The sequence below is a fragment of the Sinocyclocheilus grahami genome, unplaced genomic scaffold (assembly GCF_001515645.1).
Source record: "Sinocyclocheilus grahami isolate Dianchi unplaced genomic scaffold, SAMN03320097.WGS_v1.1 scaffold85.1, whole genome shotgun sequence".
Classification (NCBI taxonomy): Eukaryota; Metazoa; Chordata; class Actinopteri; order Cypriniformes; family Cyprinidae; genus Sinocyclocheilus; species Sinocyclocheilus grahami.
In genome coordinates this window covers 82,746-97,189 of record NW_015505264.1, presented here as the reverse complement: position 1 = coordinate 97,189, position 14,444 = coordinate 82,746, and the positions used below count along the sequence as shown (strand labels likewise).

Below are 14,444 nucleotides of genomic sequence, written 5' to 3'. Positions count from 1 at the left end.
CATCTCTCAGGGCCGGCCGGAGGTCTGCCTGTTTGATTTATAGCTGGCGTGTACTCTGCTCCACAAATTCTACAGAAGTTTCTCTATGGGACTAGAGTTTAATCTAATCTAAAATAAGTTTGTAACTCAGTTTAATTACAGGAGAGAACAAAATGTGCCCTCTATAGGACATTTTAAAATGACATATTGAATGTAATTAGTGGTTCTTGCTTTAGGTTTATAGGATTAGAGATTTGAACAAACCCCAAACTCTTAAAGGGGTGCTATTATGCTTTTTCACTTTTTCAACTTTAGTTAATCTGTAATGTTGCTGTTTGAGCATAAAAAAGATCTGCAAAGTTACAAAGCTCAAAGTCCAATTCAAAAACAGATATTTTATTTAACAGAAATCACTTTTCAAAAACTACAACGAACGACTCATTTGGACTACAACGCATATTTTCCGGGATTTGTGACATCACAAAGATCGACGAATGGGACGAGACCTGGTTGAGCTGCACTAGAGAAGGCAACGAGTGTTAGCACTATGTCGTAGACACGCTAGCTTTCCAAAGGCAGATGAACTTAGAGTGATTACAATCATCCGGGTTTAAATCGCGCTCAAATTGATTTGATTTTGAGCAATATTTACACTGAAGCTCGCAGGCAGCTATAGTAAGGAGCATGACATTTCCCGACCAGGCGCCGAGTGCTGCCAATCACAACACACACTGGCCCAGCTAACCAATCACAGCACATTTCGTATTTCAGAAGGCGGGCCTTCATTTGATACAGGAACTATTCGAGCCGTTTATGCCAGACTGGGGAGAGAGGTGTTGTAATAATGTCAAATATGTGAAAAATAATGTGTTTTTCGAACAACCTAGTATGAGAGCCTGTTCTAGTACACCCCCAAAACAAAATCAAGACTTTGTAAAAGAGCATAATAAGACCCCTTTAAGTATTAGTATGTTGCCTCAAATCGTCCAGAAGTTATTTTACTTTTCTAAATGATCAGATGTACATATGTACCTGCATTGAAGGAGGAACCTGAGCCTTATCTAGAGACCAGAATGGAGTGAGGTCTTTTTTACTCATTAAACAACATGCTAAAAACAAGCTTGATTCTGATTCACAATCTCTTGGTTCGATTAGATTCTGATCTCGATTTGATTCGATATCAACTCATTTGAATCGATTCAATCACTTTGACAGGTATAGTTCATGTTATTTTTTAAAGAAAATAAATCTCTATCAACTGAAGCTGTAAAATAAATAGGAAAACCTGTCAGTTGGTAATCAAAACTCTACAAGGTTTTTTTTTTAATTCCACATGAGGCAGATTTTAGATATTACATTTGTTTCTACTCAAATTTATTGTTGATATATAAACTTTTAAATTGTAGCTTTAATAAAAACTTGTTTTCATGTTTTTCAGGCAGTGAAATTACATCCGAATTGTTTTAGACATTTTCACTCGCGAGTTTCAAATCAAATATAGCAGCACCAGTGGCGGCTCGTGGGTTTTAAAATAGAGGAGGCACACTAATTGTATTGATTGGGATGTATGGGATCCCTGCAGATTATTATTATTATTATTATTTGCTTAAGCACTTTAAAATGGCTTTTTTGTTGCTTTTAGTCAGAAAACATAAAGAAAACGACACACATACAGCAAGATAAAATAATTTAACTTACCTGGCCTATCACTTGAAGCAAACATCCATCCCTTCTTAAAAGTCTGTGTTAAAAGAGAGCTGCCTGTTGTGCTATTTAATTAAGCCGACTGCTGTAGTCTATATCCAGTTAGGAGTGTTTTCCCTTTTTTTATTTGTATATACATTGAACAAAATTATAAACGCAACACTTTTGTTTTTGCCCCCATTTTTCATGAGCTGAACTCAAAGATCTAAGACTTTTTTCTATGTACACAAAAGGCCTATTTCGCTCAAATATTGTTCACAAATCTGTCTAAATCTGTGTTAGTGAGCACTTCTCCTTTGCAGAGATAATCCATCCACCTCACAGGTGTGGCATATCAAGATGCTGATTACACTGATTGATTATTGCACAGGTGTGCCTTAGGCTGGCCACAATAAAAGGCCACTCTAAAATGTGCAGTTTTATCACACAGCACAATGCCACAGATGTCGCAAGTTTTGAGGGAGCGTGCAATTGGCATGTTGACTGCAGGGATGTCCACCAGAGCTGTTGCCCGTGAATTGAATGTTAATTTCTCTACCATAAGCTGTCTCCAAAGGTGTTTCAGAGAATTTGGCAGCACATCCAACCGGCCTCACAACCGCAGACCACGTGTAACCACACCAGCCCAGGCCCTCCACATCCAGCATCTTCACCTCCAAGATCGTCTGAGACCAGTCACCTGGACAGCTGCTACAACAATCGGTTTGCCTAATCAAAGAATTTCTGCACAAACTGTCAGAAACCGTCTCAGGGAAGCTCATCTGCATGCTCGTCGTCCTCATCGGGGTCTCGACCTGACTGCAGTTCGTCATCGTAACCGACTTGAGTGGGCAAATGCTCACATTCGATGGCGTCTGGCACTTTGGAGAATCACGGTTTTCCCTGTACAGGGCAAATGGCAGACAGCGTGTATGGCGTCGTGTGGGTGATGTCAATGTTGTGGATCGAGTGGCCCATTGTGGCGGTGGGGTTATGGTATGGGCAGGCGTATGTTATGGAAAACGAACACAGGTGCATTTTATTGATGGCATTTTGAATGCACAGAGATACCGTGATGAGATCCTGAGGCCCATTGTTGTGCCATTCATCCACGACCATCACCTCATGTTGCAGCATGATAATGCACGGCCCCATGTTGCAAGGATCTGTACACCATTTCTGGAAGCTGAAAACCCAGTTCTTGCATGGCCAGCATACTCACCGTACATGTCACCCATTGGCAATTTACGTCTCTATGATGATTGGTTGATATCAGAAGGGAGGCTAGCCTCCCTTGCAAGGTTTCTTTTCTCAACACTCCTCAGCGCTGAAAGGGAACACTCGATGGTGATTGGCTAATTTTTTTTACCAACGGAGGCACGAGAGCTCAGCTCTCCCCCAGCCTCCCCCTCCCCTTCTATATTACTTTGCGGTTGTAATTACATCAGCAGATTCGGCACATTTGCGATAGAAAAGTGGCGCTTTCCAACTTCATATTAACATGTTATGGTATTACAGCTGTGAAATTACAAACAAAAAATACACATTCTGAGACATGAACTGAAATTAATTTTGAATTTTATGAACATTAAATCATCTTCCTCCCATTTTCACCTCAAAATTTTGGGGAAGCTGTGCCTCCCCTGCCTCCCCCGACGAGCCGCCACTGAGCAGCACAAGGAAAAAAATGGAATGTTCATAAAGATTTAAAATTTTTAACATCTTTTCAGATTGTGTGTAAAGTTTCAGACAATTTGCCACAAATTATTTACCCTAATGGGACAACGTCAGTTATAAATGACGGATCCCTAAAAAAAGGTCAAAGGTCAGATGAAGAAAACTAATTTTGGAAAAGGATTTTACTCCTAAATATATGTAAAATATAAAGTCAATTATTTTTTAAGCTGTAAATTCACAATGAGTCCTATAGAGTAATGTTGTACCAACTGATTCTCATGTATATTTTACAGCATTAGTTGAGAGATTTTTTTTCCTTGAGAAAATTTGGCATGTACTGTACCTGATATAGCTCCAAAATAATCGATACTGAATGGGAATCTAATCGAATTGGTAATCGAATCAAATCGCAAGCTTGTGAATGAGAATCGAATAGTGAAATTTGTGTCAAAACCCAGCCCTAATTAACAACTTCTGCATTATTAAATACCACTTATATTTTCCTCAGAAAGTGGACAATATTAGTTCAGCTTTTACTGTCAGCTGTGTACAGTTTTAATAAGAATGTTGTAGTAATCTTCACATGTTTTGTAGTATGTGACGTAGAGTAATGGCGCTTTAAGGAGACATATTATGCCCCTTTTTACAATATGTAATATAAGTCTCTTGTGTCCCCAGAATGTGTCTGTGAAGTTTCAGCTCAAAATACTCCACAGATTTATTTTTATAACATTTTGAAAATGCCTATTTTGAGTGGAAGCAGAAACATGCTGTTTTCGTGCCTGTCTCTTTAAATGCAAATGAGCTGCTGCTCCCCGCCCTCTTTTCAAGAACAGAGCTGTGCCATTACAGCTCGGACCTGCAAAAAACATCTGTTTTGGTTCTGATTTACCACTCTGAAATCATGCGTTTTAAACCATGTGAGTTTAAACTTCTGATATACGGTTTTCTGAGCGCACACATCCAAAGCACACGGACAGAAAGCTGCTGTCACACAGCATGCGAGTACTAAACTAAGTTCTCATTCACACACAAGTTTACATTAAAAACACACAAGTTACAAAAAAACAGTCGGTTATGTCTGTGAAGGTAAACAGCTGGGAAATAAATCGCATGTTTATTTTAGATCTGTGTGGCACCAACAATATACATTAATTAAATAGATAAATCCACTGCTCTCTTGTCTCCTCTGAGGCTGGGACAGTAGTGTTCTGTGCTCGTCTGTGCAGCCAAAGACAGAACAGTTAGCATGTTTTGCTCAAACTTTTGCCATGGCATTAGAACTGGTACACCGTTGTCGCTTGCGAAATCAAATCGTGGGTGTAAACTTACAGATTAAGGGGCGGTAATATTATAATGCGATCCCTTTGCCATGTCACCAAGGGAGCGAAATCTGACGTGCTCGTTTTTTCAGATGCTTGCAGAAAAAGGCTTCCCAAAACAAAGTTACTGAGTTAATCTTTTTCACGTTTCCTTGGTTGGTAGATGCACTGGGGACCTGATTATAGCACTTAAAACCTGGAAAAGTCAGATTTTCATGATATGTCACCTTTAAGGACATTTTTTTAACTGACCATCTCTCTTTCTGTTTCTCAGGAACTGCAGTTTGAAAGATTAACTCGAGAGCTGGAGGCGGAGCGTCAGATAGTGGCTACTCAGCTGGAGCGATGCAAACTGGGATCTGAGACAGGTGGCAGCATGAGCAGTATCAGGTAATGCAAATGTACTATGTGGGAGTGTGCTGGGACTATCTAATGCTTCAACAAGTCTCTGTAATGAGACCATGCTGCCTGAAGGATGTAATTGTACAGTTAAGGAAACACTGACAATATTCTTGACTTCGTGCAGGGGTCAGAGTGGAGTTCATGCAATTTCAGCTCATATTGTGATTTACATACAGCACCGTGAGTTTGGATGTGTAAGAGAGAGTGCACATGTGTGCATGGGTCCACATGTTGGTGGATTTCCATTTGCGGATCTAAATGCTAATGCTCTTGCGTACATGTGCACATGTGATTCTGTCACATGAGGGTACCCAGGTTAAACTAGTTTCCACATCAGAAGAACAGGTTTCTTCTCATGCCTTGGAGAACCTCATAGACATTTACTGCATGACAGAGCCCCACCTGAGCCCCGGATTCACACACATTACTTGGATTTGATTGTTTTTATAAAAAAATAATTACATACTTGACCTACAGCCATGGTCAGAATTATTGGCACCCTTGGTAAATATGAAAATTCCCATTTCCATCATCAGGGCAATAGTTAAGAATTTCCGATCAACAGAAAATGTTACAAATCTGCCTGGAAGAGGACGTGTCTATATCGTCCTAATGCACGGTGAGGAGGAGAGTTTGAGTGGCTAAAGACTCTCCAAGGACTACAGCTGGAGAATTGCAGAAAATAGTTGAGTCTCAGGCTCAGAAAACCTTAAAAAAAGAAAATCAAACAGCACGTATATCACATGTTGTTTGGGAGGGTTTCAAGAAAAAAAATCAAGAAGAGAAAATGCTCTCATCCAAAAACAATCCCCAGCATATTCTGTTGTCAGACACGACTGGAACTACAAATGGGACTGGCTTCTATGGTCAGATGTAACTAAAAACACTCAAGATGGGTTTGGTGCACACAGGGATAAAAAGTACCCCATGTTGTGGGCCTATATTTCTGCTGGAGGTCCTGGACATCTTGTTTAGATACATGGCATCTTTGATTCTATCAAATCCCAACAGATAAAAAATAAAAAATTGACTGACTCTGTTAGAAATCTTATAATGGGCCATGTTTGGATCTTCCAACCGGACAATAATCCAAAAACAAACCTTAAAAACAACACAAAAATGGGTCACTGGGCACAAAACCAAGCTTCTGCTTTGGCCATTCCAGTTCCCTGACCTGAACCCTATAGAAAATGTGTGTGGTGAACTGAAGAGGAGAAGCACCGTCATGGAGCTGGGAATCTGAAGGGTCTGGAGTGATTCTGGATGAAGGAATGGTCTCTGATCTCTTGTCAGGTGTTCTCTAACCTCATCAGGCATTATAGGAGAAAACTCAGAGCTGTTATTATGCCAAATGATATGAATGTTTCAAAAAGCATTGAATAAAAGGGTGCCATTAATTGTGTCCAATGTGTATTAGAGAAAAATATTTATGTCATAATGATATTTCCCCCCATTTAAAATTTTTATTCTCCAATGAAAGGTTAGATTTATGTGAATATTTTAAATAAAATATCAAAATGATTAACAATGCAGATTTATTTTCACAGCCTTCTTTGATCATATTTACCAAGGGTGCCAATAATTCTGACCACGACTGTATTTATTTATTTAAATTTTATTATAATCAGTATAGAATAAATAAATAATAATAACAACAATAATAATAATAATTATCATCACCATCATTATTATTGTTATATCTAATGGTATATAAATATATTTTTTTACATTTATTTTATTTAAATATATTAGTTGTTTTATTTATTTAAATCGGTACTTTTTATTATTAATATTACTATTTTATTGTAATCAGTATGGATTAAATTATAATATCAAAATTAATAATAATAATCATCATCATCATTGTTATATTTAATGTTATAAAATTATTATTTTTAAATTTATTTTATTTATTTAGTTGTCTATTTATTTATTTAAACCAGTATTATTTTATTAAAATATTATTTTTAAATGGATGTATTATATGTTTATTTATTTGTTTATTTATTTAAATCAGTATTATTTTTTATTATGAATTACTATTCTATTATTACTATTTTATTATAATCAGTGTAGAATAAAGGATATTAACAGTAATAAAATTCTTCATTGTCATTATTGTTATATTTAATCTTAAAAATATGTTTATATATATATTTTATTTATATATATATATATATATATTAGTTGTTTTATTTATTTAAATCAGTATTATTTTATTATTAATATTACTATTTTATTATAATCAGTATAGAATAAATAATAATATTAGCAATCATCATCATCATACCATAATTGTTATATTTAATGTTATAAAATTATTATGTTTAAATGTATTTTATTTATTTAGTTGTCTATTTATTTATTTAAACCAGTATTATTTTATTAAAATATTATTTAAAATGTATTTTATTTATTTGTTATTTATTTATTTAAATCAGAATGATTTTATTACTAATTACTATTTTATTATAATCAGTATAGAATAAAGAATATTAACAGTAATAATAATCTTCATCATTATGGTTATATTTAATGTTATAAAATGTTATTATTTGTATTATTTCTAATTGGTTTTATTTATTTAGTTGTTTTATATATTTATATATTGTATTTATTTAGTTGTTTAATCTATATCAACCAGCCTTATTTTATTATAATAAAATAATAATACTAAGAATAATAACAAGTATATAAATTATATATAAATTTATAAAGATAAATTGTGTGCATGTGTGCATTTGTGAATGAGATACTTTCTTTATCACCTTTCTTTAAAAAAATGCATGCATAAAAATATCTATAACGAATCTAAGAGTTATTTTAATTGAGTGTCACAATAGCTTCCCCAGCATCCAATAGCAATTAACATCATTTAGCTTTAGTTGACATTCCTCACACTTGTTAATTATGTGCATCTCTTGGCGGCTTGACCTTCCAGGACTCTTGAATTGGATGTGAGAGTTTTTTGGTTCTAGTGAAAGAGAAACATTGAAAGTTTTTCCATCTGAGCTCTTTTTTTTATGACCTTCTCATTTTCACAGCAGTCACAGCAACTCTCAGATGGTTCAAATAAAATCTTGAGCTTCTTAAATGCACTGTATGAAGACGTTTGACTGTTAAGAATTTTGCTTCAGTGGGACAATGTGTTCATGTACCTGTGTAAACCTAAGAGAAGGCTGTCCTTTAGTTTTACCACCCATTTTTACTCCCTATTCACAGATGTCTTTTATGAAAGGAATCAGTCTTTAACCGGTTTGAAGAAAACGACAGGGCAAGAAAGAAATAAAGTCCTGCTGCTCTCAGAGCCTCAAGGTTACCACTTAGAGCTTGTTCGGGAAGGAAGCCATAATGTTACTCTGCTACATAATATTGATTTAGCCTTTTAATTTGCCATAAGTGAACCGTTCCACAATAGCTATCTGATTCAGACTTTCATTCAGCTGATGGTTCCAGAGGCCCTCTGTGAAAAACACTTATTCAAACCTGCTCTCTCATGGTGTTGCTCTGTTTGTGGTTTAGGTTATGATTGACTTGTCCACAACAAATGCAGTACTTAATCAGTAATGCTTTATCAAGCTGCTCTCGAGTCCTTCTTGGATATTTCTATGAGAGGAAACTGTAATTATGACATGTGAATTTGGACAGAATGAAAATCTGTTTTCTAATGTACAGTACAGCTACATATACAAGTCAGCAAACTAATCAGTCATAATTTCTGGTAATATTTTAATCAATCAATCAATCAATCCCCCCCAAAATAATAATTAAAATAATTAATTAATTAAAAAACAAAATAAAAATAAATAATTTTGGATAATATTTATTATCCAATTATGTAATATTTTTGGGTAATTTATTATCCAATATTTTTGGATAATATTTTCATTACATTTCTACATTTTTAGATATTCATATAAATATGTGATCCTGGACCACAAAACCAGTCTTAAGTGTCAATTTCTTGAAATTGAGATTTATGCATCCTCTGAAAGCTGAATAAATAAGCTTGCTGTCCATTGATGTATGGTTTGTTAGGATATGACAATATTTGGCTGAGATACAACTATTTGAAAATCTGACATCTGAGTGTGCAAAATAAATCTAAATATTGAGAAAATCGCCTTTAAAGTTGTCCAAATGAAGTTCTTAGCAATGCATATTACTAATCAAAAATGAAGTTTTGATATATTTACAGTTGGAAATTTGCTAAATATCTTCATGTAACATGATCTTTACTTAATAACTTGGTGATTTTTGGCATAAAAGAAAAATCGATAATTTTGTCCCATACAGTGTATTTTTGGCTATTGCTACAAATATATCCCAGCCACTTAAGGCTGGTTTTGTGCTCCAGGGTCACATATATTATTCTATATATTTTTGTATATAGTTTGTAGTATTTAAATCGGCATTAATTAAATGCAGCACAGCCAATATGATTTAATTCCTTTAGCATTATATTATATTATATTATATTATATTATATACAAAAACCTTTACAGTCGCATTAATGCACCTCATTCATTTATAGTTATTTATTTTGTGAGGTTCACCCAATAATCGATTTTCATAAATAATAGTAATCACTGTTAGTAACCATTATTAAAAAGATGCATAAAGAGTATATTGCATATTGTATATTGTTTAGTATCATATTTATTTTTAACTCTATCTGTCAGGGGCTGGCGTCTGGTGTTCTCCCTCTCACCACCAGAGGTCGCCATCTCCCATCCTCCCGGACTCTTTCTCCGTCACCTTGACACCACACACCTGGGCACCCACTCACACACACACACAGCTGTCGCCCATCCGGGACTCCATCACCTGCACTCCACACACCTGTGCACACACTCACTCTCACACAGCTGTGGCCCGTCACGAGGACTATTTAGGCGCCTTCCCCACGCCACTCGGGGCGGATGATTAATGTTTGGTTGAGTTGTGTCACGAGTTTACTGTTTGTTTGTAGTCACGAGCGTTACGAGTGTTTCTAGTGTCTGTTCCGGGACTGATGCAAGCCAGAGGTGGCCGTATTGCATCAGTGCCCATTTGCGTGTTTCTAGCCTGTTTCAGAGTCTCAGCTCTGTTTATGTTCTGTTTTTTCCCTTTGTTTTCCCTGGCAGTAAATAAACCTGCACTTGGACCCAAAACCCTCGCTCACACGGTGTGTCTTTCCTGACCGCGCCGTGACAGTATATTGTTTAGTATCATATTTATTTTTAACTCTATCTCTACAGTTATTTATGAAACCATAACAGACAATATGTTTCATACATTCCATATATAAACAGAAAGTGTTACTGTTTTGTCTTCCATCTTTAGTTGTGTGTGTATATGATGTGTGTTTCTACCATCTGTTGCATATTGTTGGGTTTGATACTTGAGCCAGACAGACACGGAGCCAGTGTCTGCTAGCAATGACTTATCAGTCTGACAGTTTGGAAGCCCAAACAGACTGGAGATGCTGCTATTACAGTAGACCGGCCTTGATTGCCAAATGAGTCTCCTGGGAATTCTGGGTAGAGTTAATAAAGAGACTCTCGGCTCACCGGGCCTCACTGCGGCCTCACTGCGGGGAAGATGTACGGTTGCATAGACACATCAGGAAAAAAAAAATACAAAAAAGAGGTTTACTGTACAAGCTGTGAAAGTCTGAAGCCTGGGTAGTTTCTGGATGGACTTTATGACGGTTATTTTGTGAGCGTGAAATAAGCTGAAATGTGTCACAAATTTTTCACAGAGCGTATAATTGCAAATGAGACATTTTCGACTGTAAACAATGACGCACATGTCTTGTGTAATTGGAAACCTCATGGCCAAAAACCAATTTAAACCCAATGCGCATTTAGTTTTTCTTTTTGCTTGTGTTTTTCTATGTTTTCAGTAGCGGCACACAGAGTTGAGTAAACACTGAGCGTGATTCATGTGTGTTAATGTGTTACTGCTGTAAATCCAGTCACTCTCTGGCACCGGATCAGTCTGGTTCACGGCTGTCTGGAACGCATCCTACCCAATAACGGGATTACACACAAACACATACCCAGTCACTTTTCCTTCATCTGTAGTGTCATGTTTTTCTCTATTTTGGTTTGGTGGGAACTCTCCTAAAGCAAAACCCATTTCTAAGTTGATATGTTTTTTAACAGGCTCACAGGTAAATTTGACTAAACGTTCAGCACTTGTCTATCACGAGTCACGACTCTCTCATCTCTCTCAGGTTGGATGCTAAAATATTCTGAGTGAATAACCTTTAGTCTTTATTCTATCAAGAGACATCGCTTCTGTTTGACAGTCAATCTCCTGATGCTGAGCGTTTGGAAATAACTTTAAGGAGAGATAGCAGACATCAGGAGGTGAGATAGACCTGCTTCTCTCAATCAACTGCTGTTTCCCATCAGCTCTCCATTCGGGGATTTTCAACAGTGGCTGTCTCAAAAATGAGTGAGCTGCCTACCTAGACAGCATTTTTGGAAATCGGCGCACCTTATTAAGAGAGCGTCTTATTTTGAACAATTTTAAGCCATCTTTTTTGCTGTCATAGGCTTATTTATTGAGCACATACTTTTTGGGCATCTTAGGCATGTTCTAGATACATTTTTGTGGGACTAGCCAACCTTTAACACACTTATGACACACAAAAATGCTGTCCAAGTAGGCATTTCGAAAGTTTGAGAAATTAGAAATTTGCCCTGGGACTTAAATATTTTTTTATTTAAAATGGGCATCAGTATTGGAATATGAGTGATTGTTAGTTTACAGATGGGAGTATGGAGAAGATATGAGCATTCTCAATATTAATATTAAATGTTGGATGTATGTGTGTTGATGCAGTGGCTCTGTCTCTCTAGCCCCCCTTTCTTTTCTTTCTCTTCCTCCATCTTTTTCTCTCAGTGCCTGGGGAACAGCAGGCAGTGTTTAGTGAAAGGTCATCACTGAATAACATGTCTGACTATGTGTTCTCTATGTAGCCGATTCCCCCAAAGGTCTCAGCTCTCTGTGCATTTCCATTTTTCACCCAAAATTCCTCTCACTCACTGCATATTAAAGTCAGCTGGAGGCTTTCAGGCAAATTTAAATCTGTGTGCTTTAAGGTACAGAGATCTGTTAAACCCTGCTTCCACCTCAAAGTAAAAAGTACAACTCACAATTGTGAAAAAGTCACAGTTGGGGGGGGGGGAACATCACTGGTTTTAAATTGTGAGATTTAAAGGGGTCGTATGATGTTGCTAAAAAGAACAGTATTTTGTGTATTTGGTGTAATGAAATGTGTTTATGCGTTTTAAGGTTCAAAAAACACATTATTTTCCACATACTGTACATTATTGTTTCTCCTCTATGCCCCGCCTTTCTGAAATGCGTCGATTTTTACAAAGCTCATCGTCTGAAAAAGCGAGGTGTGCTCTGATTGGCCAGCTATCCAGTGCGTTGTGATTGGCCGAATACCTCAAGTGTGTGACGGAAATGTTACGCCCCTCACCATACTGTGATGCCCTGTCAGGCTGGAGCGATGATTCAAAAACATGAAAACCCATTATAAACGAGGCATTCGTTGCATCCAGTGGGGACATAATTATGGATTATAATGACTTATACTGTCTTTTTACGTGTTGTGTTGCATCGCGCTGTGTAAACATAAAACCATGTCTGCATTTGTGATCGGAGAAATGACAAATAACAAGCACAACTCTACACTGCCCAAAAACTCGCTTTAAATATATGAAATATAAAAACTCTTTAAATATAAAAGACGTACTTACAGTCTTTGAGTCAGAACAGCCGGCATTGTAGTCTACTCTTCCAGGAAACAGTCCTCCATAAAATGTGCTGCACGTTCTCCAATATTTGGGTTGAACTGGTCTGGAACAGTGTTGTAAATACAACTTAACCATGGAAGGCCAAACAAAGTAGTTTCGCTTTCACAACGAAACAGCGTCACACACCGTGGCCTACAGTGAGCAGAGGTCGGGGGCTAGCGTGAGGAACGACCCTTTGGATTTGAGACTTTAGTCTTTGCAACTTTACAGATCTTCTTTATGCACCAAGAGCTTGTAACACTTCAAAGAGAAAGGAAAAATTGAAATCGCATCATATGACACCTTTAATGTCACAAATATATCAAATGAAGTCATGGTTTGGTGAAATTCAGATAAATTGTGACATACTGTAAAGACAGTTGTGAGATTTGAAATTATTTAGCATTTAAGTACATCTCTTGTTTGCTAATGGATCCTCTGCAGTGAATGGGTGCCATCAGAATGAGAGTTCAAACAACTAAAAAAACATCACAATAATCCACACGACTCTAGTCCATCATTTAATGTCTTGTGAAGTTAAAAGCTATGTGTTGAAACAAATCCATCATTTAGGCATTTTAACCTTAAACTGTTGCTTTTGGCCAAAATACAACTCCATAATCTATAATAAGTAACGCTTCCTCCAGTGAAAAAGTCCATCACCTGTTGTCCTCTTACATTACTGGCATATTTGTTTAGAACTCTTTTATTTTTTTGTTTTCTCTTGTAAAAGCTGCTTTATCTGTGCATATTTCTCTCCTGATTCACACAAGATGTCCTTTCTATTAGAGAAAGCAATATTATGGGTATAGGTTTGAAGTTAAAAATGTTTTAATGATGGATTTGTTTATTACAAACATGCAGCTTTTCACTTCATTATATATTAATTGATGGACTGGTGTTGTGTGGATTACTTGTAGATTATTGTGATCAGTGTTATGGAATTTTGAAAGTTTCACCTTATATGGTGAGAAATAAAGTCTCTGAAAGCAACTGTATATAAGAAACAGAAGGTTTATTTTTGCAAGAGGGTCAAACAGTCATACAGTGCATCTGCAGATGGTGTGACAAAAGACAATCCTTCGTACAAATATTTTATTCTCTAAAATATACCAGGATGCTCTTTTATTAACCAGTCGTAATGCATATCTCTCATACGTTCCTTAACAGAAATAACATTTCTATTCTCACACTTGTCTCGCATCGTTTGACACGTGGTATCAACATGAGCATGCATAAAGACAGAAGAAGCTTCTAAAACAGAATAAACAAATAAGTAATTTTCCATCACATCAGCTGTTTGGACTCTCATTCTGACGGCACCCATTCACTGCAGATGATCCATTGGTGAACAATTGATGTAATGCTAAATTTCTCTGAATCTGTTCTGATTAATAAATTAATCTACAATTTGGATGGCCTTAGGGTGAGTAAATTTTCAGCAAATTTTAATTTTTGGGTGAACTATTCCTTTAATTAGTTCTCCTAATAACTAAAACGATTAAATATGGTACAACAGAACAAATTAGTACAACATGGCCACAAATGAACTAAAACATAGGAACGAATTCTTAATATGTGGCCA

The 14,444-nt window shown here is 36.4% G+C and overlaps 1 protein-coding gene across 1 annotated transcript in view; it reads left to right on the top strand.

Annotated features, from left to right (window-relative positions):
* The window catches only part of LOC107586689 (catenin delta-2-like), a 183,323-nt gene that overhangs the window by 95,604 nt on the left and 73,275 nt on the right, over window positions 1-14,444 (top strand). The window contains exon 3 of the mRNA XM_016274138.1: window positions 4,936-5,051. Within this exon, the coding sequence (XP_016129624.1) occupies window positions 4,936-5,051 (116 nt within the window). The remainder of the gene's footprint in view (window positions 1-4,935; window positions 5,052-14,444) is intronic.